At 27.2% G+C, this 25,584-nt stretch overlaps 4 protein-coding genes across 5 annotated transcripts; 1 reads left to right on the forward strand and 3 right to left on the reverse strand.

Annotated features, from left to right (window-relative positions):
- Positions 1–117: 117 nt before the first annotated feature.
- On the reverse strand, positions 118–9,490 carry LOC122630782 (proteasome adapter and scaffold protein ECM29). The gene is made up of 29 exons (XM_043815670.1): positions 9,192–9,490; positions 8,242–8,489; positions 8,026–8,144; positions 7,797–7,946; positions 7,444–7,722; positions 7,173–7,368; positions 7,001–7,086; positions 6,715–6,904; positions 6,469–6,614; positions 6,081–6,396; positions 5,823–6,009; positions 5,380–5,736; positions 5,122–5,297; positions 4,949–5,050; positions 4,666–4,872; positions 4,472–4,586; positions 4,176–4,359; positions 3,778–4,066; positions 3,470–3,703; positions 3,058–3,402; positions 2,826–2,982; positions 2,587–2,745; positions 2,371–2,502; positions 1,985–2,294; positions 1,692–1,875; positions 1,486–1,618; positions 1,196–1,405; positions 830–1,122; positions 118–756 (listed from the first exon to the last, which is right to left on the reverse strand). The coding sequence occupies exons 1-28, from the start codon at positions 9,214–9,216 to the stop codon at positions 920–922; spliced, it is 5,439 nt and encodes a 1,812-aa protein (XP_043671605.1). The 5' UTR covers positions 9,217–9,490; the 3' UTR covers positions 118–756; positions 830–919.
- Positions 9,491–9,808: 318 nt separating this feature from the next.
- Positions 9,809–11,435, reverse strand: LOC122630786. 2 transcript variants are annotated; one of them, XM_043815675.1, is made up of 6 exons: positions 11,259–11,435; positions 10,649–10,772; positions 10,422–10,564; positions 10,237–10,342; positions 10,048–10,162; positions 9,809–9,949 (listed from the first exon to the last, which is right to left on the reverse strand). In XM_043815675.1, exons 1-6 carry the CDS (start codon positions 11,311–11,313, stop codon positions 9,821–9,823), a joined length of 672 nt encoding a protein of 223 aa, XP_043671610.1. In that variant the 5' UTR covers positions 11,314–11,435; the 3' UTR covers positions 9,809–9,820. The 2 variants fall into 2 exon arrangements, with proteins under 2 accessions (XP_043671610.1, XP_043671609.1); XM_043815674.1 differs by lacking the exon at positions 11,259–11,435 and adding an exon at positions 10,843–11,203.
- A 74-nt stretch (positions 11,436–11,509) lies between these two features.
- On the forward strand, positions 11,510–21,869 carry LOC122630783 (glycogen debranching enzyme). The gene is made up of 26 exons (XM_043815671.1): positions 11,510–11,616; positions 12,522–12,780; positions 13,492–13,615; positions 13,692–13,881; positions 14,034–14,244; positions 14,309–14,443; positions 14,532–14,750; positions 14,874–15,109; positions 15,191–15,403; positions 15,485–15,679; positions 15,749–15,878; positions 15,968–16,091; positions 16,184–16,449; positions 16,536–16,694; positions 16,788–16,996; positions 17,078–17,281; positions 17,349–17,581; positions 17,651–17,740; positions 17,856–18,033; positions 18,123–18,479; positions 18,554–18,701; positions 18,801–19,164; positions 19,259–19,467; positions 19,555–19,740; positions 19,819–20,055; positions 20,126–21,869. The coding sequence occupies exons 2-26, from the start codon at positions 12,658–12,660 to the stop codon at positions 20,189–20,191; spliced, it is 4,806 nt and encodes a 1,601-aa protein (XP_043671606.1). The 5' UTR covers positions 11,510–11,616; positions 12,522–12,657; the 3' UTR covers positions 20,192–21,869.
- Positions 21,870–21,957: 88 nt separating this feature from the next.
- LOC122630784 (LMBR1 domain-containing protein 2 homolog) lies at positions 21,958–25,269 on the reverse strand. The gene is made up of 10 exons (XM_043815672.1): positions 24,945–25,269; positions 24,495–24,835; positions 24,210–24,420; positions 23,952–24,128; positions 23,671–23,848; positions 23,364–23,545; positions 23,046–23,285; positions 22,777–22,978; positions 22,542–22,661; positions 21,958–22,444 (listed from the first exon to the last, which is right to left on the reverse strand). The coding sequence occupies exons 1-10, from the start codon at positions 25,116–25,118 to the stop codon at positions 22,200–22,202; spliced, it is 2,070 nt and encodes a 689-aa protein (XP_043671607.1). The 5' UTR covers positions 25,119–25,269; the 3' UTR covers positions 21,958–22,199.
- Positions 25,270–25,584: the final 315 nt, after the last annotated feature.

Here is a 25,584-nt window from a genome sequence, read left to right on the forward strand (position 1 = left end):
TAATTAATCATTCCATGTGAATTTTGAATGCATACATTAATCACATGTTAAGTCAGTCACTTGATATTAAAAAAGCTGACCTATTCTCTTACTTTATTATTATAAATTAAAACACCATTATGTGATCATAATGTATTTGATATAACAAATGATATATTATTATATGATTTACAAATTTAAAAAGCAAGGGTATCAGAAATATAGTTCAAACTGGTCACAATCCAATGTAATTAATAATTAAATGCCTTACCTTTGGTAACAAAACACATTGAATATGTGGGAAGTTTTTACAGAATAATATTGTGCTGTAATGTTTGTTTACATTTTGTCAGTTACTATTTTTTTGTTAATATTAATAATAACAATTTATGCATTAAATTATGCAATACATTTACCCAGTGAGAAACTAAAAACAGCAAAACTAGTTTTTACCCAACTATTTGTCCATAAATATTGTAATATTACAAAAATTCAATCTAGCTATTCAACACTTAAAAAACTGATTTCTGATATAAATATAATATACCTATCTTATAAGATATACTATATTTTAATAATATATCGTAAAGTAATTTAATTTAATAATCTGAATAATTGTTGCTTTTGATGTTAGTACATCCTAATTATAAGATTTGTTATAGTTGATAAACTGCATATTTTGAATACATAAACTTCCATTCATATAGAAGAATCATCATGTAATTTTTTAAAGATGAGATTATATGTCCAGTAACACCTTTATTACTGAACCCAACACTGAAAGGTAAAAATTTGTAAATATTAATAATATATATCGACTATAATCAATATATAATTATTTGTGTGTTACCATTATTCAGAGATGTGTGGTACTGGAAATATAAGTTTACTGATATATACTTTGATTCTAGAATAATACAGAAATCAAACAACATAGTGTTTACATTTTCAGCATTTCTTTAATATCTATAACTCTTGTTCGAATTTCAGGCTGATTATCCTTTGCTAAATCTGGCATTAATTCTTTTAGCACTAATTTTATTTTGTCAAGATTTTCAATATTTTTCGTCTCATTTAATTTTTTCGAAAGCGAAATAACTATATTTAATCCTTCCTTTCTTATTCTGGTATATCTCGGAGTACCTAAATAAAGAAAAATATATAAAGGAATTTGGAAATATAAAGTTATTTGCTGAAAAAAGTTAGATTTACTTACTTATACAATGTGATAATATATTGCAAAGCATATCACATAATGAATTTAATGTTTCTTTATCTTTCGTCGTCATATTTGCATTATTTATTGTAAAAAGAACAAGTTTATCCACAAAATGATTTAGTGACGTCAATATAGCAACTTGTACAGGTCTCGTCGTATTGGGTAATACTTGCTGACAATGCTGTACAAATTCTATACAGAAGTTGTCTGAAAAATACAAATATCTATGTACTTGTATCATATGTGAACACAATCGGTATTTTTAATCAAATATAAAATTCTTTTACCCTGTGTCTTTTTAGAAGATGGCCATGCTTTGCCAAGTATTTCATATACTACTTCTTGTAATTTGATATTATTTTCTTTTCTTTTAGAATTTTCAGTAATGGAATCATCATCACCAGTGTTTTTATTTGACAACTATGGAGTTTGCATAATGCATTAGATTTAATAATTAGATTAAACAACTTATTATCAATTTGTTAATACTAACCTTCGTTAAAATTTCTTGAGCAATATTATAAACCTCTGTAAATTTATCGATATCTAATTCATGTAATACAGTACAGAAAGCTTGTAAAGCATGTTGACGATATTCTACCGCTTCTTTTTTACTTTCTCTATATAGTGTTTCTATTATCATTTCTTTTAATTTTTCATCTTCATGCAAGGTTTCTCTAATGTTAAAATTAAAAGTAAAAATTAATATTAAAAAATATCATATATATATATGTATATATATATATATACACAACTTTGTACCAGCAACAGTATACGCGATCTTACTTGCTATTACTTGCTAATGTAGCAAGAGCACTTAGGACTTTCTCTTTGCCATTCCACGTTCGTCCTCGTAATCCATCTGTCAATACCTTTAATAAAGTATTTCTTGCATCTATATCAACACCACTACCCAACTTTGATGCTACTGTATTAACTGCATTTGCTGCTTGTACTTTAGTATTCCATGATGCTGATTCTAAAGCTCCACGTAAAGTGGTAGTTATTGTACTTAAATTTTGCCTAATTCCTGTTTCTGTTCCTGGTATTATATCATTCCATAATTCAGTCCATAATGCAACTGTATTTTTATTTGCTAAAAATAAATCGTTTGAAATAAAGCAATATATAAATTAAAAATGTTCAATATAAATATACTGTTGTATCCAGACCTTGAGTTTTTTCTGCATGCATAGCAAAAAATATAAGAGGTATAATAATATTTAAATAATTTCTTAGTAATTCTTGATTATGATTATTTATGGATTGCAAAGTTTGCCCAACTGCTAATCTAATGGAATCATCTAAAAATAATTCATCCTCGTTACGATACTTTATTAATTTTATTCAATTTTTATTCCGAAAGTTATTCCTTTTTTTGTACATACCTTCTTTTTCCATATACCAAGTATTTAAAGTGTTAAATAATTTTTCAAGACTAGATTCCTTTGCTGATCCAACCACATGACCAATAGCAATAGCATTATTCCGTCTAACCGCTGCATTACGATCAGCTAAACCATTTACCAAAACAACTAGAAGCTTACCTATATATATAGAACGTATATCATTGTATAGTAAAATTCTCAATAAGACACAATAATTGTTATATGCCATTTATACTAACCAGTATATGGTTGCATCTCTTGCTTCGAATGAGTACTAAGAAGAATCAAAAAATGTGAACAAGCAATCTTTGTTCCAAAACCAACACTGCATTTTATTAATTCTATTACTTTTGGCATTAAATCTTTCAAAATAGACGCGTCAATATATTGTATACACTGTATAAAATAAAACAATTAATAACTATAATTTAAATATATGAAGCAAATATTAATTATAGGAAAAAAATTTACTTTAGATATTGTTTCTGCTGCATGATGATCCCTTGCAATAGAAGTTCTTAATGCATCAATAGCATCTTGTGCTTCGGATGTCGTACCATATGCATTACTTAAATATGACAGATTAGGATTCTCAGATTCTCCAATTGCACTTAAAAGAGCAGGTATTAAGTTGACTAGAGCAGGTTTAAGCAAATTTCCAGCTGATGTTACAAGCTGAGATATTGTTTGTAATGATATTATTCTCACAGTATCTACTGTATGGAGTACCCCAATATCAAGTAATGATGGTAAAATAGCTTGTAATAAATCTTCACCTGCTTTACCAGATGAAGGATCACAGTATCGTATACAAACCTAAAAAAAAAAAATAATTGTATAATATATATAAAAATTTATTCTACTAAAACTATTTCTTACTTACTTTGCTAAGTACTTTAGCTGTGTTTGTAGCAGCCACCCTTGTACCTTCATGAATGTCATCCATCACACGAAACAATTTCATCCATAATTCAGGAGCATATAATTCTAAATTTATATGAATATTTGCTCTCAACAAATCAGACAAAGCATTACAACAACTTATACGTACTCTCCATTCATTATTTGTCAAATTATTTCTAATATCATCCAATATTTCCTTATGATATTGTTCAAGCTAAAAAATAACATAAAAAATACGTTTGTAAAATATGTATTTGTAAACAAAAAAGAAAAAAAAAAAATACTCACAGCTTTAAGTGTAGAAGGAACAATTTCACGCCATATACTACTCATACTTTGTTGAAGTTTTGGAGTAGGATCATATTGATATCTATATAATCTTGGTATGATACTTGGTAAATACTTATTTAATTCATCGCTTGCAATACTAGCTATGGCTGCAAATCCAAATGCAGCACCTTTCTTAGACGTCCAAACCGCATTGTGATTAGCTAATCTCATAAAATAATAAACCAATTCTGGTTTTTGTAATTCAGTTGCAAGAGAGCAAATTTCTCTATATGTTGATATATTACCGCTAAATAAATAAATAGTTATTATTGTAAAAATATGTTATTATAGTATAAATGTATGTTATCAAAATAACACTGCTAACATACAACTTGTCAGTAATAAACTTATCTTACCCACTAGGACTTTTTCCTAACTGGCCCTCTTCAAACAGTTTTGTATCACTTGTAACTTGTTGTACAGTTCTACGACCTTGCATAAATTGCTCTAATATAGATGACACTAAAGAATTACGTTCTTCTTGTGTACTATTAGCATGCACTAGACTAAGTCCCTTTGCTGCTAAATCCTGTATTATATCTATTCATAAACATAAATATATTATATTATTTAAGTTTTCAATATATATCGTTTATTCGCATTGTTATTAAAAAAAAAAAAAAAAAAAGAAGAAAGAAAATTGTATATTTACCACTGTCCTCAGAAAGAAATTCTATAAATGCATGATGAATTGCTGATAATTTTGTTTTGATACAATCTCGTTGAACATTGTGTTTTAATAGTGCTAACAACCATATGCATGTTGCCTATAAAAAAAATTACAACTCAACATGACAAGTCAAACAAAAAAAAAATAAAATACTATATCAAAATTATGCATCATACCTGTCTAGAATTAGGATGTGGTATCTTATACATTTTTAATAATTCATCTAGTACATATATCAAAAGTTCAATACTTTTGTTGCTAAATGAAATCTTATATTCGCTAGGAAGAGTTGTCCATGCATCTCGTCCTTCTGGAGATGCCTGTCCTTGAACACAACATACTAAAGCTTCACCCATAATTAAATGAATTTCTATATCCTTGGTCTATAAATTAAAATATTATTATATAATATAAATAATATATTCAAATGCAATATTATAAATAGAAAAAATTATTCACTTCTTTTGCCATTGTAATTATTTTGTCTATTATATATGTAGTGTGTGGAAAATCTTCTGCAACACATATGTATCCTAAAGAGATCACTGCCTTTTCCTTTACCTGAAAAAAAATTTTTTTTTAATCTAACAAAGCAACAAAAATCCGTATTCTCATAAAATAATAAAACAGACCTTAGTCTTTATTTTTACATCAGTTACTATAGAAAACAATGTTTCTGTAACTGCTTTTTTACTTAATTCATCATTTCCTTCTGCAGGTAATGGTAAAGGAAATGTTTTTCCTACAATACCAATAGCTTCAACTGCAGCATCCATAAGTAATATTGTACTTTCATGAAGAAATGTACCTAAAAATATAAATATAATCTATTAAAATAGTTTTTTGACAATTTATTAATATACGATATATTATAATATATACGAACGTACATATAATTTTAACAACATGAATATACATCTCCCAATTGAGTAGAACATCTCTATTTTCATTTCGTTTAATTATCAAATTCCTTTCTATCATGAAAGTTAAAGCCAATAATGAACCATGCTGTGATTCTACATGTTTTTTCTTTGTCATATCTATAATCTCCGAAATGTGTTTTTCGAAATCAGTAGATGAAAAATTAGAAGTTATAACACCATAGACTTTAGCAACCAAATATCTCACATCCGGTTTTGTAGATGTAAGTAAGGTACGAAGCCATGGTAGCTCTTTTTCATAAATTTCTCTCATATAATTTGGGATACAACCAACAATTTCTAATAGTGCTTGCAAAGAAGTTGAATCTGCAAAAACACCAATAAAATCACGTTCCAAATTTTGTATTTTTATAAAGTTCAATTCTCTCAAATATTACTCTAGAAAATAATACCTGCAGCAGCATGAGTGAGCAATAAAATCATATCAAGATAATAATTTAGTGCTCCTGGTTGAGTTTTGTACAAATTTTGTAAATAACGTCCAATCATTGGAGTATATTCACATGGATGTTGCAAAGGCTCATTATATTTAGGTATATTAGCACTTTTTGCGAGACAGACTCGTAGATAATTAATTATCTGTAAAAAATACATATATAAAGGTGATATACTTTTTTATTACATAATTATACGAATCTGAAGAAGTGCACCTCTGAAAAAGTTGCAATATTAAATGGAAGTGTTTTACTTCCTATATTTATTTTTCCACCACTTGGCACAGACATTCTTATTTGCATCTTTGAATGTATATAAGCTACAAGGTCTGAGAAATCTGGTACCACTGTTTGTTTAACATCCTGTTTATCATGACTATCGCCATCAGTTTTATGTATACCACTATATAGAGCTTTTACAGCTTCTGTACTTATTTCATGTTTGTTATCGCCACATGATAAAAGTAGTAGATATCGTGATGGAGCATCGTCAGGAGGAAACACAGTCGCGGCATAATGCATAGCCACAAACCTATATATAAATAATAATAAATTATTTTTGTATAATAATATCTATATTGATAGTAAATGTGTATATACATACCTTACACTTGATTCTGGTGATTCTATATGAGATGATAATAAAGCATTCATCAAAGCTATGTTACTCTTATCTTCCTTATTGAGAATAAATGCAGATGTTACAGATATTAACGCATCTCGCACAGTTCTTCGTAAATCTCCGTCAGTCTTAAATTTGAAGAAATATTATAACAAACGAATTTTATTAAATGTATAATTGTGAAAATATTTTAAAATCTTGTAAAAGAAGTATTTAATCAGTGCTTACCGATACCAAGGTATCAAAAAGATTTTGTAACAAACTCAAATCTTTATTGATCAATGAAGGTATTCTTCGGCCTAATTGTCCAATAATTGTATATGCCATAGGTTTATGAATATCTTCACCTTCAGAAATTAATTTTATCATACCATTTAATATTACTCCTGCTACACGAACCAATGGTGTAAGACTACATCTTGAAAAGGAAACAAACATGATCTCATATATTGCATATTTACATAAATAATTTAAACAAAGAAGTTAAATTTCTAAATTAATGGGATAAACTTACTGTTGAACAATATTAGATGTAAATTTCAATGCTAATGATTTCAATTTTGAATTTGTATTTTTTCCATACAAAGAATCAAATACAACCTATAATTTAATATAAATATCACATTATTAATATTATATAAGATTTCAATTGTATAAGAAATTATTAACAACTACTTATAGTATACCTGAATGCATGAAGGAATAATAAAACCTGACTTAATTAATCGACAAAGATAATGTAATACTTTTAGTCGAATACGAGTACTAGCAGGTAATCGTTTCATTTCAGGTTTAATTTCTTTTTGTGTTGCTAAACCATCAGTACCTAAGAATAATGTATAAAGTGGTGCAGCTATTTGCATTGAGGACCAGTCTAAAGAACTGAAACATACATATACAAATACTGAAACAAACATAAAATTAAATACAAGAACTACAATAAAATTTTATACATACCTTACAATTTTTTTCAATTCTAAATCTGCCATATTAGCAACACTAAATCTAGTATCTGCAGCTGCAACAACCAAATGTATAAAAATATCTGAGTCAGGAAAAAATCCACTAGAAATAAATTTAACAATTCCTAATTTGGTTTGCTCCAGCTGTTCAGCAGTAGGTGGATGTTCACCTATAATTCTCTTGAATGCATATTCACTTAATCCAGGTGGAATAGGAAATTGAGGCCAATCGACAGTTTGATTCACTTGCTGATTTTCACTTTGTCCTACCGATCTAATATTACACCAATGTTTATAATATAAAATATATTATAATTAAATTAATCATAGTACAACAATCCTGCTTACCCATAAGGTAATAGTAGTACATCAAGCATAAAGTTGATCAATTGTTTTGACACATAAGGTTTATCTTGTAAACCAAGTAAAGATGTTCGATTATCAGGGTCTGCAGGAATATTAATATGTCCTAAGGCTGGCATTATTATTAGCATTAAACTAAAAAAATATATATATAATAAATCAATATAATATTATTTTATTTACCATATGCATTGACAATTATATATTTACAAACCTATCTTGATGGGATAAAGGTTTTCCATCAATAGCATTTAATATACTGGGGATTAATTCTGCTTGCTTTTTTATTTCCATACGTGGATATCCCAATTTTATATATATAATTGTAAAATTCTGAAAATAATATTGTACTCATAATATTATATTGAGCTATTATCTTGTTATTAAAGAATAGTGAAGAACATTATTATTATAAATAAAAATAACATACAATTACAAATGAACTAGCAGCTGGATCCTGATACTGCAACAATAATGCTTCAACTGGTAACTGCACTTGAGGTCTAGTTTTTACCCTTCTATTGATATGAATTAATAGCTCCATTACTTTTTTTCTAACGCCTTCCTGTGCACTGGACAATTTGAGCAATACTGGTGGTAGGAATTTACAAACAGATGCTTGTAATTGTTCATCTGTATCTGCTGAGCCCAGCCGAAGAAAAACTCTTTCAAGCAAAACTTTAATAAAACATTAATAAAATATTAATTAATTATAGAAAATACTAGATTGACATATATACATTTTATTAAATTTTATAAGGAAACAATTAACATGATTCATAATCCATTGAATAATTTCTATAGCACAAATAGTTATATATATACATATCTCTCAAATAAATGAAAAATTCGATCTTATCAACTTTAAAATAAAATAATTTTACATATAATCTATAATAAATAAAATAATTACCATGTATAAAATTAATAATACAAAAAGAGAATATTTAATTTAATCATAAATTAATAACATTATATAGTAATGTAAATTTTGTCGGATATTTAAATGTGAAAATAATAAATAAAATTATAGATAAATACTGTATTATAACATTAAACTTGATCTGTATGACAGTCGAGTAAGCACGTGCTGAAATGAAGATGTAGCAGCTGACAAGGGTAAGGAGAGGGAGAGATGTGAATTGAGAAACTATTGAACAGAACCTTCACAGAAAATGATAGGTTTGAAGTTGCCTTTTTACAGGGCGGCATGACAATTGACTTTCTTTTTTACGTTAAAAAATGCTTTAAAATGCTAATTTTGCTTATTATAGTTGTCCAATTGAATAACCCAATGTATGACTTCCGAAATGATAAGGAACACAATGAAATTAATTCCTTATATACCGAATAAACCTAATTTTTTTCAGGACTACTCACTCAGCTCGTCCGTAGCTGCTGCCATTTTGAAATAGTGTATGAGAGAAAGCGGATGACATCGAGAAACGAGAAATGTCGCTGAATTTTGCAATTAATCGTTTTATGTCGAATCACCTGTCTATGTACATTGACTAAACATATGCAAATTGATTTATTTCGTTCTACAATATAAAATACGATAACGAATTTTGATTTTCTTTTCGTTTATTTGTTTGATCAGTACAATGTACTTAATCTTATGCGAATGTTTAAAAAATAAAATTATAAATGTGAGACGTCATCCTTAACAACGCAATTATATAGTTATTGTAATTATAGTTATATTATTTCATTCTCTGATTTTTTTGTAAATTATAAATTTTTCTACTCAAGAAACATTTAGTTAATAACATTTAATATGCTTCCAAATTGAGGTTAACTATCGATTTAGACAATTATTTTTTATTTTACAAATTATTGCAGATAATATTAATGATAAAATAATTAAAAAAAAAATAGTTTTTTTCTTAATAGTTTTAATTCTTTTTCTTTTTATATTTTTGCAGTAGTAAACTTAATCTTTTTAATTAAAAATATAAATTTTTACATTTTTTAAACTGTTCCAAAAGAAAAGAAAATAATATTGTAATTTATAATATATTTATAAATATTATTACAATTATAAAATTGATAGAAGTATTACAAGATGACTTGGAATTCATAAGATCTGGCATGGGATCTGAAACAACTGGATCCTTGTATACATTAGGACAATTAGTCTAAAAGGAAATTTAATATTTTATTAAAAATTCAACTTTGTTAAAAATATTATTATTATATATTATATTCCTAAATATAAACCTAAATATATTCTTACCCAAATAACAGCAGTTATAACTTGCACAACGAGTTCTTTAAGAATTTTTGCAGCTTTGATACCACATAATACAGCAGTTAATGTATAGTAACAATCAGATATAGCTTTGAATTGACTAGGAAAAAATTATAATATTTGCATATAAAACAAAATATTATATACATAAACACAAAATCTTTATACGCATACTCGCACAGATCATGTATTTCCATATTTTCTGTCCAATCTGTTGGTCCTACACAGTCCAAATATTCATCGTGGAGTTCTTGATAACACTTCATATATTTTCTAAATACTATTTCATTAAAATTTGTTTATTATTTTTCTGATATACACACACATATATACATATACACACTTCTTAAAGGACTTACTAGATTGATAATTTTCATACACACAAAGTTTACTACTGAGTACTCTTAATCCTGCTATAAGTTGCATATATAAATGGTCTTCTGGCAAAGGTGTACATGTTTGCATTACATTATCAATTGAATCAAGAGTTTCAACTATTTTCCTTTAAAATAGAAAAACGGATCATATATACCATTTTTTATTTACAAATATCTATAATTTCATTAAGATCACATAACTTACAAACCTACAAAAATGTTCAATGTCCTTGTATGAAGCAATTAATAATATACTTTCTGGATTAATAACTTGTAGTTTAGCCAAATAAAATAATATCTGGTCCTCATCGCATTTAACTTTTTTATCTAATGCTAATGTACAATAAATATATTTTAGGTTATCAAACAATAAAATCCTACTAACAAATTAGAAATTATTTACTTTTATGTATAACAGTTTTTGTGTGAGAAGAATAATTAGTTCCTTCATATTCAATAGTACTGCTTAATTGTGAATAATCAAATTCAGGATCAAAATTATAATCCTCATATATTTCAGTTTGAGCATAGTATTTTGCAATGAAAATTATAAAAATAAAATAAACAGTAAATAATATATGCCAATGTACAATTTCCATGTAATATTTTTCGCTTAATTACCCTCATTCAAATTCTCGTTGACAAAAGATTAAATTAAAAATTACCGCCGCATTGTGATATTTCTTTGAAGTTGTACTTAAATATTTATTTAAATATCGATGTATATACTCTTAATACACAGCACACATACATACATACATACATACATACACACACACACACATTACGATCTTTTCATAAAATTTATGTCATAATTACAGTTATATATTACATATATATTGATCCTTGCGTTTTTACACATGTATAAATGCATTATAAATGTTTTATATATATGTATAGGTATATAAGTATTTTTTGTAAAAATTATGTTTCATTGTATATAAGTTTGGAATGTGAAATAACAATATTATAAATTTCAAATTTAGTCACGTGAAGTTGCCGCAACATAACAACCAATGAAAAAAGCCGAATTTTTCGTATAAAGTCCTTCTGTCGTCTGCTAGATCTGTATTTTTAAGATGAACCACGTTTCTATTTCGTGACCTTCAAGATCTGTCTAACAAAGTAGAGGTCAAATTAAATCCTTTATATTTCAACGTAAATTATTAATGATCAGGTGAATTATGTGTATTATCGTTAACTATAAGTTATACTGACTAATGTTATTCCGCTTGTTTATTTACAATTTTTATATATTTTTAAATAATATTGAATGTCATGACCGACCTTGTGCCTATTTAGTTGTTTGTTTCGTTTGAATTGGCTTTTAGTGATATTCTTAGCTGACATGAAAATGGTATCACTTAAATGAAATTATCTTGTTAAGTCATAAAAATACTAATCCGAATATATATGTGTGTATATAGACATACATTTTAAGATAGTATATGTGTCTATTAAGTATAGAACTTTAATCACTTGTTGCTCTTACTTTCTGTTAAATTCTTGGGCAACATAAGTGATTATATTAATCGGATTCAAATTAATAATAAGAAGAAATAATATTTTGTATATTTTTCTTAATAATTTTTGTGTTTTTAAAGTAAAATAACTAAATATATATGGATTTTTTCATGTCAGGTATAGTAAGAATTTATTATATTCAAAATTATATTTATTTTTATTTAGATCATTTTATGATATTTTAGACAAAAACAAAAGCATATATCATATTAAAAAGTAAATATTATATATACAATTATTTCTTTTATATATATCTCATATATATATATATATATTTTTTTTTTTAATTTTATAATATAATTATATTTAAGCATTGTTATTACAATTAATTAACAATGTTTATCAGTATTATATTTATTATATTTATTAATTTACTGCTATATACTTGTTATGTTTCTTATCTTTAATTTTATAAGAAGTAAACATGTAAATAAAATGTTTACTATTTATCAATTTTGTTGTATATTCTTTCTGATGTTGCAAGTCTTTTCTTTAAATTACAGATATTATATATATAAATATATATTACGGATGATTACTACAACATATTTGTTATAGGTAATACAATGTGTCATCCTCCACTGTTCTAAAGCATAGTAAAAAGAACATTGCAGCTGATTAATAAAGACTCATTTATGTACAGATCTTATGTAAAGCTATAGTTATAACTTAAATAATCTATTTATTTTTAACAATGGATTCAATGCTTGCAATAAAGCATTTTTTTGGAAATGCAGTACAAATGCTTATAAGGAAATTTAAGAGCTTTTTACAACGTCTATGTAAATGCCGCTATTTGAGGTTTCTCTTGTCTTGTGTAAGTTTTGACATATATGATATAGTGTGTGGATGTAAAAATGTTATCAATATTTATCAAATTCTGTTATATCTTTTATAGAATTATTGTTATGTTTTTAATAACAACAATTTTTTTAAGCACAATTATTACTTTGAAAACTAACAAATCTTATGACAGGAAGTATTTCTCTCATCCATCCACTAGATCATAGAGTTGTAATCCAAGTATGTAGAGTAAGAATAGCTTCAAGCTTTATGTATGTTCATGCAGCAGAACTGTGTAATGTAATATCATGCGTTTTGCACGCTCTGTAGCTTCTTTGTGCCAATAACTTATATTAAGGCTCATGTCAGTCAAATGCTTGTCTATTTACTACGTTTAACTTGTAAGTACTAATCCTCTAGATAAACATTTTCTTCATAAATATATTTTGTGGAAGCACTGAGTTTATAATATATATAAAGTATTTTTGATTGTGTTTCTTAACTTATTTTGTATTATATTACTAATAATAAACATAATAACATGCTTCTAATAATAAAACATTTGTTAGAAGTAAATTTATGTAGCAGTCAATTTTCGTGCTGTGTTATAATATAAAATAGTGCAATAATGTGTGGAAAAAACATTGGAAACTGCTATTAGTAAAGCTTTATTACACCAATTAATCATTAATTTATTTTACAAATAATTGGAATTATTTTTAATAAGATTCAATACTATTTTTAGGCAATAGATAAAAATATGACTGAACGTGGTCCATCTGCAGAGAGCCAGGACTCTCAACAAGTAAGAGTCTTGACTCTAAATAAAGGAGAACATCTTGATGGAATTTTATATAGACTTAAGAAAGGTATATATTTGATATAATTGAGGAATAATTTTATTATTTTTTATTTTGAAATTGAAACTGATCAATTTTTATTTAGGATGGAAAGTGGAATTCAAACTTGGAGCTTCTCTTCTTGGAAAGACGCTTGATGTTTTTACTAATCATCCACTATCAAATGATCAGAAATTTGAAAGGCACACATATTACCAATTACCTTGGATAAATGATTCTGCTAATTTACTTCTAACTTTACCTGGTTCCTTTCACTATTATGTTATGGAATCAGGGTAAGATTTTACATAGATAATTTATATAAATGATCATTTCATAACTGTTATTAAACTAATAATAGTACTGAAAATAATAAATTAAACTGACAAAATATAATAAATAAACTGTAAATAGTACTGAAATATTATATTAATAAAACTGTTTATAGTACTGAATCAAGAATAAAAGCCATTGCTTCTGGATATTTGATGGTGGATCCTGAATTAAAAGTTGGAGAACGTGGAGAATTATTACCATTAGATTGTATTCAATGTCAAACTGTATTGGCAAAAAGTTTAGGACCCTTTTCCACTTGGGAAAATAAATTACTAGTAGCTCATAATTCTGGATATAATGTGATACATTTTACACCAATTCAGGTAATTGATATCTTTTACTAACTTTATTCACTATATACCATTCATAAAAAAATATTTATTGTAGGAATTAGGATTGTCTAAATCATCCTACAGTTTAAGTGACCAATTAAAATTGAATCCTCTCTTCAATGATGGAGACACAGTAATTACTTTTGACGATATTGATGAATTTATAAATAAAATTCGTAATGAATGGAAAGTAAGTAATATTTATAATCCAAAAGAGTTCCTCATACATAACTATATTTCTGTATATCACTATGATTAATTACAATTCTATGTTATAGATGTTAAGTATATGTGATGTTGTTTTAAACCATACAGCAAATGAAAGTTCCTTCTTAGTCTCTCATCCAGAATGCACATACAACTGTATCAACAGTCCTCATTTACGTCCTGCATACATTTTAGACTCTGCTTTATTTGAATTAACAATTCAGGTTGCTTCTGGAGAGTGGGAATTTAAAGGTATTCCTACAGTAGTTGAAACAGAGGATCATTTAAATGTAAGTGTTGTATCTTTATTAATATTTAAATAATTATTCATTAAAGACAAAATATTAAAAAAAAAAAAAATGATTAAATATAGGGGATAAAAATACAATTACATTACTTTTTCTAATTTTCAGTCTATTCGTCATGCTCTGCATGCATATTTTTTACCACTTGTAAAAATCCATGAATTGTATATATTGGATATTAACGAAACAATAGCAGAATTTTTAAATTTAGCACGAACTCAAATCCCTCAAGATATTAATGAATTACCAATAGAGGATATAAAAATAATAAAAGATCCCAAATTTCGTAGATTAAAAGCAACTATAGATATGCCACTTGCTCTTAAAAAATATAATACATACAGGTAGAGATTGTATTTTTTAATATATCGTAATTAATATTTAAAATGATGTTATTTAATTCAAGAAATAAATTTGTTTCATAGGGCTGATTGTTTTGATGAGGAAACTCGCCTGAAACGTTGTGCAGAAGATCTTAGAAAAAAATTACAAGAACTTAATGATATAATTATAAATGAAATTCAAAATCATTTGAATGCAGCTGTTGAAAATACAGTTGCAGGCATACGATATTTTAGAGTGCAAGCAGATGGACCCAGGATTAAGGAAATTAGTGAAAGAAATCCGCTCGTACCTCGGTAATTTTAGTGTGAAAAAACATATTAAAGTAAATATAAATGAAGTAAAATAGTGTTGTTATCATGGATTTTATTTTGTAGATATTTTACTGATTATGGAGCTCCTAAATCATTAGTTGAAAGAGAAGCAACAATGTTTTCAGAGGCTGGTTGTTATCTGATGGTTCATAATGGATGGGTTATGAATGGAGATCCTTTAAAGAACTTTGCTGACCCTGATTCAAATATCTATATTCGAAGAGAACTTATTGCATGGGGTGATAGTGTGAAGCTTAGGTAATGAAGTACATTGTATTATTAATTGTTTCATTTTTTAATGTTTTTAAATATTAATTATTATCGCAGATATGGTGAAAAACCAGAGGATTGTCCTTTTTTGTGGGATCACATGACAAAATATGTAGAGCAGACTGCCAAGATTTTTGATGGTATACGTCTTGATAATTGTCATTCTACACCTATTCCTGTTGCTGAGGTATATCAATATTTCCATTTTGTTTTATTTTTTAATAAAAAGTTAGATCGTGTTTATTGATTATATTATTGATTATAATTTTTCTCTAGCACATGTTAGACGCTGCTCGTCGCATTCGTCCTGATTTGTATGTAGTTGCAGAACTATTTACGAATTCTGATCAAAAAGATAACATTTTCGTTAATCGCCTTGGCATTACATCTTTGATCAGAGGTATGATAATATTGAATTAAAAAAAAACATTTCAAATATTTTTTTTCTTACGACTTTTATAAGTTTAATTTATACGTACATATATAATTTAGAGGCAATGTCTGCATGGGACAGTCATGAGGAAGGACGATTGGTTTACCGATATGGAGGAGAACCCGTTGGAGCTTTCTTGCCATCACGTAAACGACCGTTAGTACCATCTATAGCTCATGCTCTTTTCTTGGATCAAACTCATGATAATCCTAGTCCAATCGAAAAACGAAGTGTTTTTGATTTACTCCCAAGTACTGGACTTGTATCAATGGCATGTTGTGCTAGTGGAAGCAATCGAGGATATGATGAATTAGTGCCACATCATGTAAGTCTTCTAAATTTATTAAGAAATGCAATAAACGATAACAGAAACAAGATTTATATATGATTGAATAAATTTCAAAATTATAGATTCATGTTGTTGATGAAACAAGACAATATGCATCATGGACAGATGATGATAATTTGGTAGATGGTATAAAATTTGTAAATCATCGAAACGGTATAATTAAAGCTAAAAGGGCTTTGAACGAACTACATTATACTCTTGGCAAAGAGAAATTTTCCCAAGTAAATGTCTTTACATAAAATTTCATAGTATCTCATAAAATCATATTAAAATTACCATTCATTATTTTACTAATTTATTCTACGTTTTTATAGGTATTTGTCGATCAAATGGATTCTGATGTAGTTGCAGTAACAAGACATTCACCTTCTACTCATGACAGTGTTGTTTTAGTTGCCTTTACAGCATTCAAACATCCTGACCCTAATGCTAATGACTTGAGAAGATATATAAAGCCATTGAGAGTAGAAGGTGTTGTAGAAGAAATCATTTTGGAAGCTTCATTATCACACAGTGGAACAAAGTAAAACATTTTATTTAATATAATGAAAATATAATAAATATAAATACACAATATATAACGCGTTAATATGTTATATTCTAGAAATGGTACATCTCCGTTTCTTTATCCACAAAACTTTGTTAAGGATGAAAATATCATAAATGGAATGTCTGAGTATGTTATCAGTTTGAAAGAACATATTCAGATTTGTGATTCTACTATGTTAGAAAAAGTTGATTCAGGAGATCCTAAAATAACACAGCTTAACTTCATCAATTTTATACCTGGTTCTGTTATTGCTATCCGGTAAGCAATTATAAAACTTATTTTATTATATATATAATTATATTTTATAATTATAACATTATTATAGGGTATCTCTTCATGCTAATATAAAGCCTGCTCTGGCCAAACTTCAAAACACTATTTCTTTAATCACATCAAACAAAAGCTCAGACTTGCGAGTTGTTGTATCTCGCATGGATCTTGTAGATTTGAATAAAGCTCTCTATAGATGTGATCAAGAAGAACGTGATGAAACTTCAAATAAATTTGGAGTATATGACATACCTGGTTATGGACCTTTAGTCTATGCAGGATTACAAGGCAAGTTAATATAATAAATTACCGTTTTGTATATAAAATATATTTACATTTTTCTGCGTTTTCGATTAGGTGTTATATCTGTATTAGCAGATATTCGACCAAATAATGATCTTGGTCATCCTTTATGTGCTAATTTAAGACAGGGGAATTGGTTAATAGGTAAATATATTAACATATTTTGAATTATTATAACATTGATTAGATCATTAAACAAATCATCTACATTTTCATAAATACAAATCATTACTTTATAATTTTATATTACATTAAATAGATTACATTTGGCAACGACTTAAGGAGGATCATGGTACTAAAGCTCTTGGAGAATGGTTAGAGGAAGTAGTTGAACCATTTAAATTAATTCCTCGTTATTTAGTACCAAGCTATTTTGATGTGATTGTTACTAATGTCTACATAACTTTATTGGAACAATGTTATGCTTTAATGTCAAGGTATGTATGTTTATATTATTGTATTACAAAAATTAATTTTTATTAAAATAATATTTTAGTTAAAAACTATTACATAATTTTGGTTATAGTTTTGTGAAGAATGGTTCTACTTTTATTAAAATACTCTCTTTAGTCTCAGTACAAATGGGAGGTATAGTAAAATCAGCCCAATTACCAGACTTATCACCAAATTTAGATCCTCCTAAGCCAAAAGTGATACAATATAATGGAGAGACAGAACAAATATGTTTAACATTATCAGCAGGTCTACCACACTTTGTAGTAGGATACATGAGAAATTGGGGTAGAGATACATTTATTGCTTTAAGAGGTTTACTCCTTTTAACAGGTAGACACCAAGAAGCTAGATTCATAATCCTTGGTTTTGCTGGTACTTTACGACATGGTTTAATACCAAATCTTTTAGATAAAGGAAAAAATGCAAGGTAGAATATATAAATAATCATATATTTGCAAATGTTGACATAAATACATATGTAATGTTTTTATTGTATCAAAGGTATAATTGCCGCGATGCCTTGTGGTGGTGGTTATATACTATTCAATGTTATATTCAAGAAGTTCCAAATGGTTTAAAGATTCTATCAGATAAAGTTTCAAGACTCTTTCCCAGTGATGATTCTCCTTCGTTACCAGCAGGACAAGTTGTATGTTGTTATTTTAAAATATAACTTTTATATATTTCAATAAATCATTGATGTAATATGATCAGTTCAATATATGTTATATGTATATATATATTGCAGGACCAACCTTTGTATGATGTTATACAAGAAGCACTTATGGTACATTTTCAAGGACTTTGCTTCAGAGAAAGAAATGCTGGAAAACAAATTGATGAACACATGACTGATAGAGGATTTAATAATCAAATTGGTGTGCATCCAGAAACAGGTTTTGTTTTTGGTGGTAATGATGCTAATTGTGGAACATGGATGGATAAAATGGGATCATCTGAAAAAGCTGGTAACAAAGGGAAACCTGCTACACCAAGAGATGGCTCAGCTATAGAAATAATTGGTCTTAGTAAAAGTATTTTGAGTTTTCTAGCTGAACTATATAAACAAAATCTTTTCCCTTATGGCAGTGTTCAAAGAAAAAATCGTGATGGTAGGAAGAAATATATAGTTTTACAAGTAGGAGATATAAGATATTATATTTTTTAATATATATTATATAATACTTTATTTATATTATATAATAGGAACTGTGGTAACTTGGAGTTATAAACAATGGGCAGATAAAATATCCGCAAATTTTGAAAAATATTTTTATATAAACGAAGTGTCCACAGAAGGTGAATTAAAACCTGAATTAATTCATCGCCGTGGCATATTCAAGGATAGTCATGGAGCCACACAGGAATGGGCAGATTATCAATTACGTCCTAATTTTCCAATTACTATGATAGTTGTAAGTATTTTTTTTTTATCTTGAATCAAATAAAAAAAATACGATTTTTATTATTCATGTTAAAGTAATAAACTCATTATCCTAAAGGCCCCAGAATTATTTAATCCACATCATGCATGGACAGCATTGAAGAAAGTCGAAGAAATTTTATTAGGACCATTAGGGATGAAAACATTAGATCCTGCAGACTGGGCATATAATGGTTATTACGATAATTCAAATGATTCTAATGATACTAAACTTGCACATGGATGGAATTATCATCAAGGGCCAGTAAGTTAACCAGCATTATTAGTAGAATTTTTTATATTATATTCTTAGCATTTTTTAAAGAGTATATTTGCTTTTTAGGAATGGATTTGGCCAATGGGTTATTTTCTTAGAGCTCGTTTATATTTTGCCCCATTAGTTGGGGGTGTAGATGAACTGCGTCGCACGATTGAATCAACTGAAATTATTATTTCACGACATTTTGTTGAAGCATCTACGAATCATTGGCGTGGTCTTCCTGAACTTACTAATAAGGATGGAGAATATTGTAGAGACAGTTGTCGAACACAAGCATGGAGTGCTTCATCTATACTAGAGGTCTTTTTACATAATCATATGTATTTATCATCGAAAGAACTTAATCTTTTTATAAAAATATTTTTTACAGGTTCTCCATGATTTAAATAAAATCAAACAAAAATTACAATCTGAAAATCAAGATTCAATAAATTGATATAATTTTGCGTGTGTTCACCACCGCCGGCTACACTTAGAATGTTTAAACTTAGAAAAAGAAAGTAGCATTAGGAAAAAAACTGATCACGAAAAATTACGTATTCTTGAGAAGGTAATAGTAACACAATGCACGGAGACACACGCATATGATAAACAGCACGTTAATTTAACAAATGCACTGCCATGCAGCACTATAACGACTTTTCCTGTAGTCGATGAAGTTTTTTCGTCGGAATCTAAAAATATAGTAACAGCAGATAACATAGAAAGTAATGATGGATCAAAACTAAGAAAACAATATTATAACTCTGATTCTAAAAATGATTTGGAAGCGATTGAAACTTTATCTAATGCAACCGAAATGTCTATATCCCGTGACGCAAATGTTACTTATAAAACAGCACAATTCGTTCGTGAAAACGAAATATCTACAAATTATTCTCAAAAATATTTCAGTGAAAATAAAAGAAAAAATGTAGATAAAAGTGATATAAAACCTTCATCATTAAGTGATCATGTTTATGAAGAAGTTGGAAGAATTAAGGAGCCACAGTACTGGCCTGAATTTGATATTTTAGATTATTATGAGAAATATAGTCCTACAACGGCAAAGACTTTAATAAATACTCTTCTTTTACCAAAACAAAAAATATGTAAACAATGTGCCAGTTCAAAATATAGTCCAGTATATAGTGATCAATACATATACAAGAAAAAACCCTTATATGCTAGAGAAGTTATTCTTCATCATCTGAATGATATATATTATTTTAAATATTCTTCACGTGAAATGAAACGTGATACATATTTTTCAGAAGACAATAATACTCAAGACTGTATGCCACTTTATAATTATTCTAAAACTACAAAATCAGGAATATTTTACTTATGTGGTCCACCAAAAGATATATTTGATCTTAAAGCAACATTGAATCCAGAGATTATTATAATATCTAGTACTGTTAATTTAGTCAATGATGTAGTGAATACACAATTATATCATCGTTATATAAATGATAGATATACACGAATATCCAATAATGGATACATACCCATGACTTTTGAAGTAAACCATGACGGCATCCTCAGCACCATAAAAAACATAGGCTATGATACAGATTTACAAAATTGGATAAATTATCGTAATAATGTTTTGCAATCATCTACTACAAAACAAGATGAATTAGCATTGCCTGAGCACCATCCAAATAGATCGAGTCTATTACTATTAGAACCGTTATTATTAATGCCAGATTTGACAAGTCCTAGGCAAAGGCAAAATAAGAATCGTATTTCACATACAGAAAATATGAAAATAATCAAAATAATTATTGCTTATACTTTATCGTTTTTTATATTAGCTATTATTACGTTCTATATAGTATATTTCACGTAGATATTAAATATTTCTTGAAATAATATAGAAAAAAGAAAAAAATATTGGGAGATTTTTATGAATTAAATGCAAATTTATAACTTTATCACATGTTAATTGTTATTTTCTGTTAAATTTATTATAGTTTTAACGTAACTAAACTTGTTTACATGCTTCTTATACAAAAATTTATTATATGCTCGCTTTGATAATTAGTTATATGAATGTGTGATTATGCTCACACTATTCCTATTCTATGTGGCATTATAAGAAAATTAAATAAACTGAAATATAAATCATATTTTTATTTAATGATATTACTTATTAAGTTTCCTTAATTTTCTTTTTAAATATCGACATAAAGGTATAACAAATTAAGGCTGTTTAACTCTATATTCTACACATATTTTTATTATTGTTAAAAAGTAAATAACTATACATAGTAGCAGGTAAATGCAAGCTTTCTTATCATACTACTGTATTATTACAAAACACAATTTTCATGGTAGCAAAATGTTATTTTTTTTAGCTAATAGTCAATTAATAAATTATGAATTACAATAGTTCAATATAAATCTGACTATATTTGTTATAATTAGTTAATTTTTTTAATGTATTTTAAATATTTATTTTAAAGATCATCAAACAATCCTTTAGGCGCAGGTCCTACGCGGTTTGTATTTGTTGAAAATGACCTTGCATTATCTGAATTTACATCATACAAATTATCAGTTTGGTAATTACGTTCAAAGTGACTGTTTGCACCATACGAATTTATTTCAGAAGTTGTACCAACATAGTAATCTGTCGAATCGAAATCTCGTAATAAACCAGCTCCTGCTGATTCCACAGATTCATCTCTTTTTAAAGAACGTACTAAAATAAACAAAAGATTTTTTATAGAAAAAGTAAATCATATAAGGTATTTTTCTGTATTAACATTTGACATTTATATTATACAAATTATAATTACCTGTGTCCATATTCTGTCTAGATGATCTATAACGAGAAGAACTTCCAGTAACATTGAAACGTTCTTGGAATTCACGTCTTCTATATACAGAATCTTCTGCTCTTTGTCGCTTACGTCTTTCTGTATGAAAACAGAATTTGTATCAAATCATTAAAATATTATCTAGTCTATAAATAAGAATAATTTAAACAAAAATATACTCCGGGTCAAATACAATTTTATATTTCAAATGTACCACGTATAATAAGTTCTCTTCCTTCTTCTACAAGATCTGTGGTAAATTCGTCATCATCAAGAAATTGTTGAAATCCTAACATTGAAAGTAATCTACTTCCTAAACTGAAATATGTTGCCAAACAAAATGCTAATATTGCCATTGGAAAATAGATATTAAATCCATCAGATATTATGGATATTACATCCATATGACCCATTACCTAGAAACATATAAGGAAATAATATAAATATTGATGTATATTTGTTATTACGATTAGATCTATTTACCTGAGTATAATGTGTTTCTAAAATGTGCGTTTTTATAATATGAGAATCCATATGAATAAGTCCCAAAAAGTTAAGACACATAGGTGGTGTCAAGCGACATAACATCATACCACTGAATATTAAACTATACTCGTTCGTTTGATGGTGTGGTGCCAGATAATATAAATTTAAAACACGAATTTTTAAAATTGTTGAATAAGCACAATAGCAAAGGTAAGCAATGATGAGTGTAGACAATACCTAACATAAAAAAATTATTTGTGTTATCATCCATTACAAAAAAGAATTTCATTATAAAAAATAAATAAGATTATTTACCTCTATTGTAAAGTAATCATAATTTTCTTTAGCTATATTAACAAATTGTGCAAACAATGATAGAACAGGTGATTTATTAAAAAATGTTACTTCTGACCATACAACAGCTGCAGATAAACAAGCAGCACAAATAGCAGCAACCCTCTTGACATAACTTTTAATAATACATTTCCAATACCATTCTGTAATTATATTTACAATTATTAAATTTTATGTATAAATGTTTTTATATTGAAGTATAAAAATTTTATATATGATAGATATAAGATATTAAATATATCAACTTATTAGATTGTATGCTTCTTACCGATAATTGGATTGTAAATTATTCGAAGAGGGAATGATCGATGTACAGGAAATGTTGGTTTAAATCTTCTCTCATGACTAACTTGATTTTTTTCTACATCTTCCAAATGAATGATTTTATCCACTGTAATGCCCCACAAAGTCTCTACACGTTGCAGTGTTTGTAAAGCTTTAATAGTCTGAAAGAAATGACCAACATCATTAGTAAAAATGTATATATTTGCATATGCATAAGAAAAAAATATGCATAACACATGCATAAGAAAAAAAATAATACAATACCTGTCTGTGCAATCGAATTAAAGATTTTTCTGAGGGAGTATCAATTGGTGTATCATCTGGTAACTGTCTTCTATTCATTCTATCTTTTAGTTCAGCAGGTATTTTTTGTAGAATTGTTTCCAAATTAAAATGATACGGGTGGCCTGGTCCAATAGATATTGTAGCAACTTGTAAGGACTAGGAAAAAATTTCTTTTCTGTGATATTATTATAATTTTTTAAACTATTTATTATAATTTATTATAGGCAAAAAATATACCTCAAGTATGTCATCTACTGTTTCTTCTGCCTCACATTTGTCTGAACTCAATTTAGCTATTTTAAAATAACTATAATGCAAAGTATATCCAGGTTTACTAGTATTCCATAATCCACGTGGTACTTCTACAAGCGCATATCCCAAAAGTAATACTAATAAAAATAAACCCCATGTATTTGATGCAGAGGAAGCAATAGCTTTTAGCTTTTGTCTAAAAATATAGGTTTAAGATTATAACATCAAAGACTTTTATAGTAAAAATTTTAATATGGACATATTCATTACCCATCAAGATGTAATCCTGGCTTTAATGCAATGTATATTAATAAGATACCACAGATAAATAAGTAACTTCCATAATAAATCGCATTATCAATAAGAGCAGATTTTAGCTTCCCTTGTACTGTAAAATCACCTGCATTTATATAAGATTGCATTAAAGGAAGTATTAACCATGTTAAACATTGTGATGTCCAATATACAATCCTCCATAATTTTGGGAATACATGTTCTGGTATATTTGGTAAAGGATCTTTGCATGTATGAAATAGAGCATCTGTAGTATTATTTGCATTTTCATTACTTGAGTTATGTATATATTGTTCCATACATTGTCTAAAAACAGTCTAAACAAAAAAATTTTATTTATTTTTACTTTAGAAATTAATGTATGATTAATTTAAATATTATATATATTATATTCTAATATAAATATCAAATATATATACAACTTACTGAAGAAACATCTAGAGGTAATATAAATACTATCAACAGTGAAAAGTACCATGCAATAAGCACTGAGATTGTAACAATAATATGCTGTCTATACACATTTCCATATTTATATAATAAAGTTGCAGCTAGATAAAAAGCTATAGCAATCTCAATCAGAAATTGGTCAAGAAACATTTTTGTATTATATTATCTATATTTATTTATATTATACAACAGCTAATGCTGTACATGCCTGCTAAGGCATTAATATTCTATTTATCTTGATCTGATTTGTTATTTATTTCTTGACTTTCCTTCAGTTTTTGTTCTGCTTCTTTCTGCATTCTTTCTAATTTTTCCAAAGTGACAGATTTTAAAGGTATTACTTTTGGTTTGCAAAGTATATAATCTGCAGTTTCCTCTTGATATAACAGCCCTTGCTTAGGAATAATTATATCGACTTGTTCAGTAGTTTCATCAACAGATTCTGACATTTTTCTTTGAATTTCATGAATTTTACAAAGCTGTTCTCAGATGTACCATAAATTATTCAAATCAAATGAAAACTAAATTTTTTAACATAAAATAAAATATCACATAGCACTTGCACAATAAGTGCAAAACAATTATTTTATAATCATATTTTATAAACAATTTAATT

This window comes from Vespula pensylvanica, chromosome 7, assembly GCF_014466175.1.
Source record: "Vespula pensylvanica isolate Volc-1 chromosome 7, ASM1446617v1, whole genome shotgun sequence".
In the NCBI taxonomy this organism is placed as follows: domain Eukaryota; kingdom Metazoa; phylum Arthropoda; class Insecta; order Hymenoptera; family Vespidae; genus Vespula; species Vespula pensylvanica.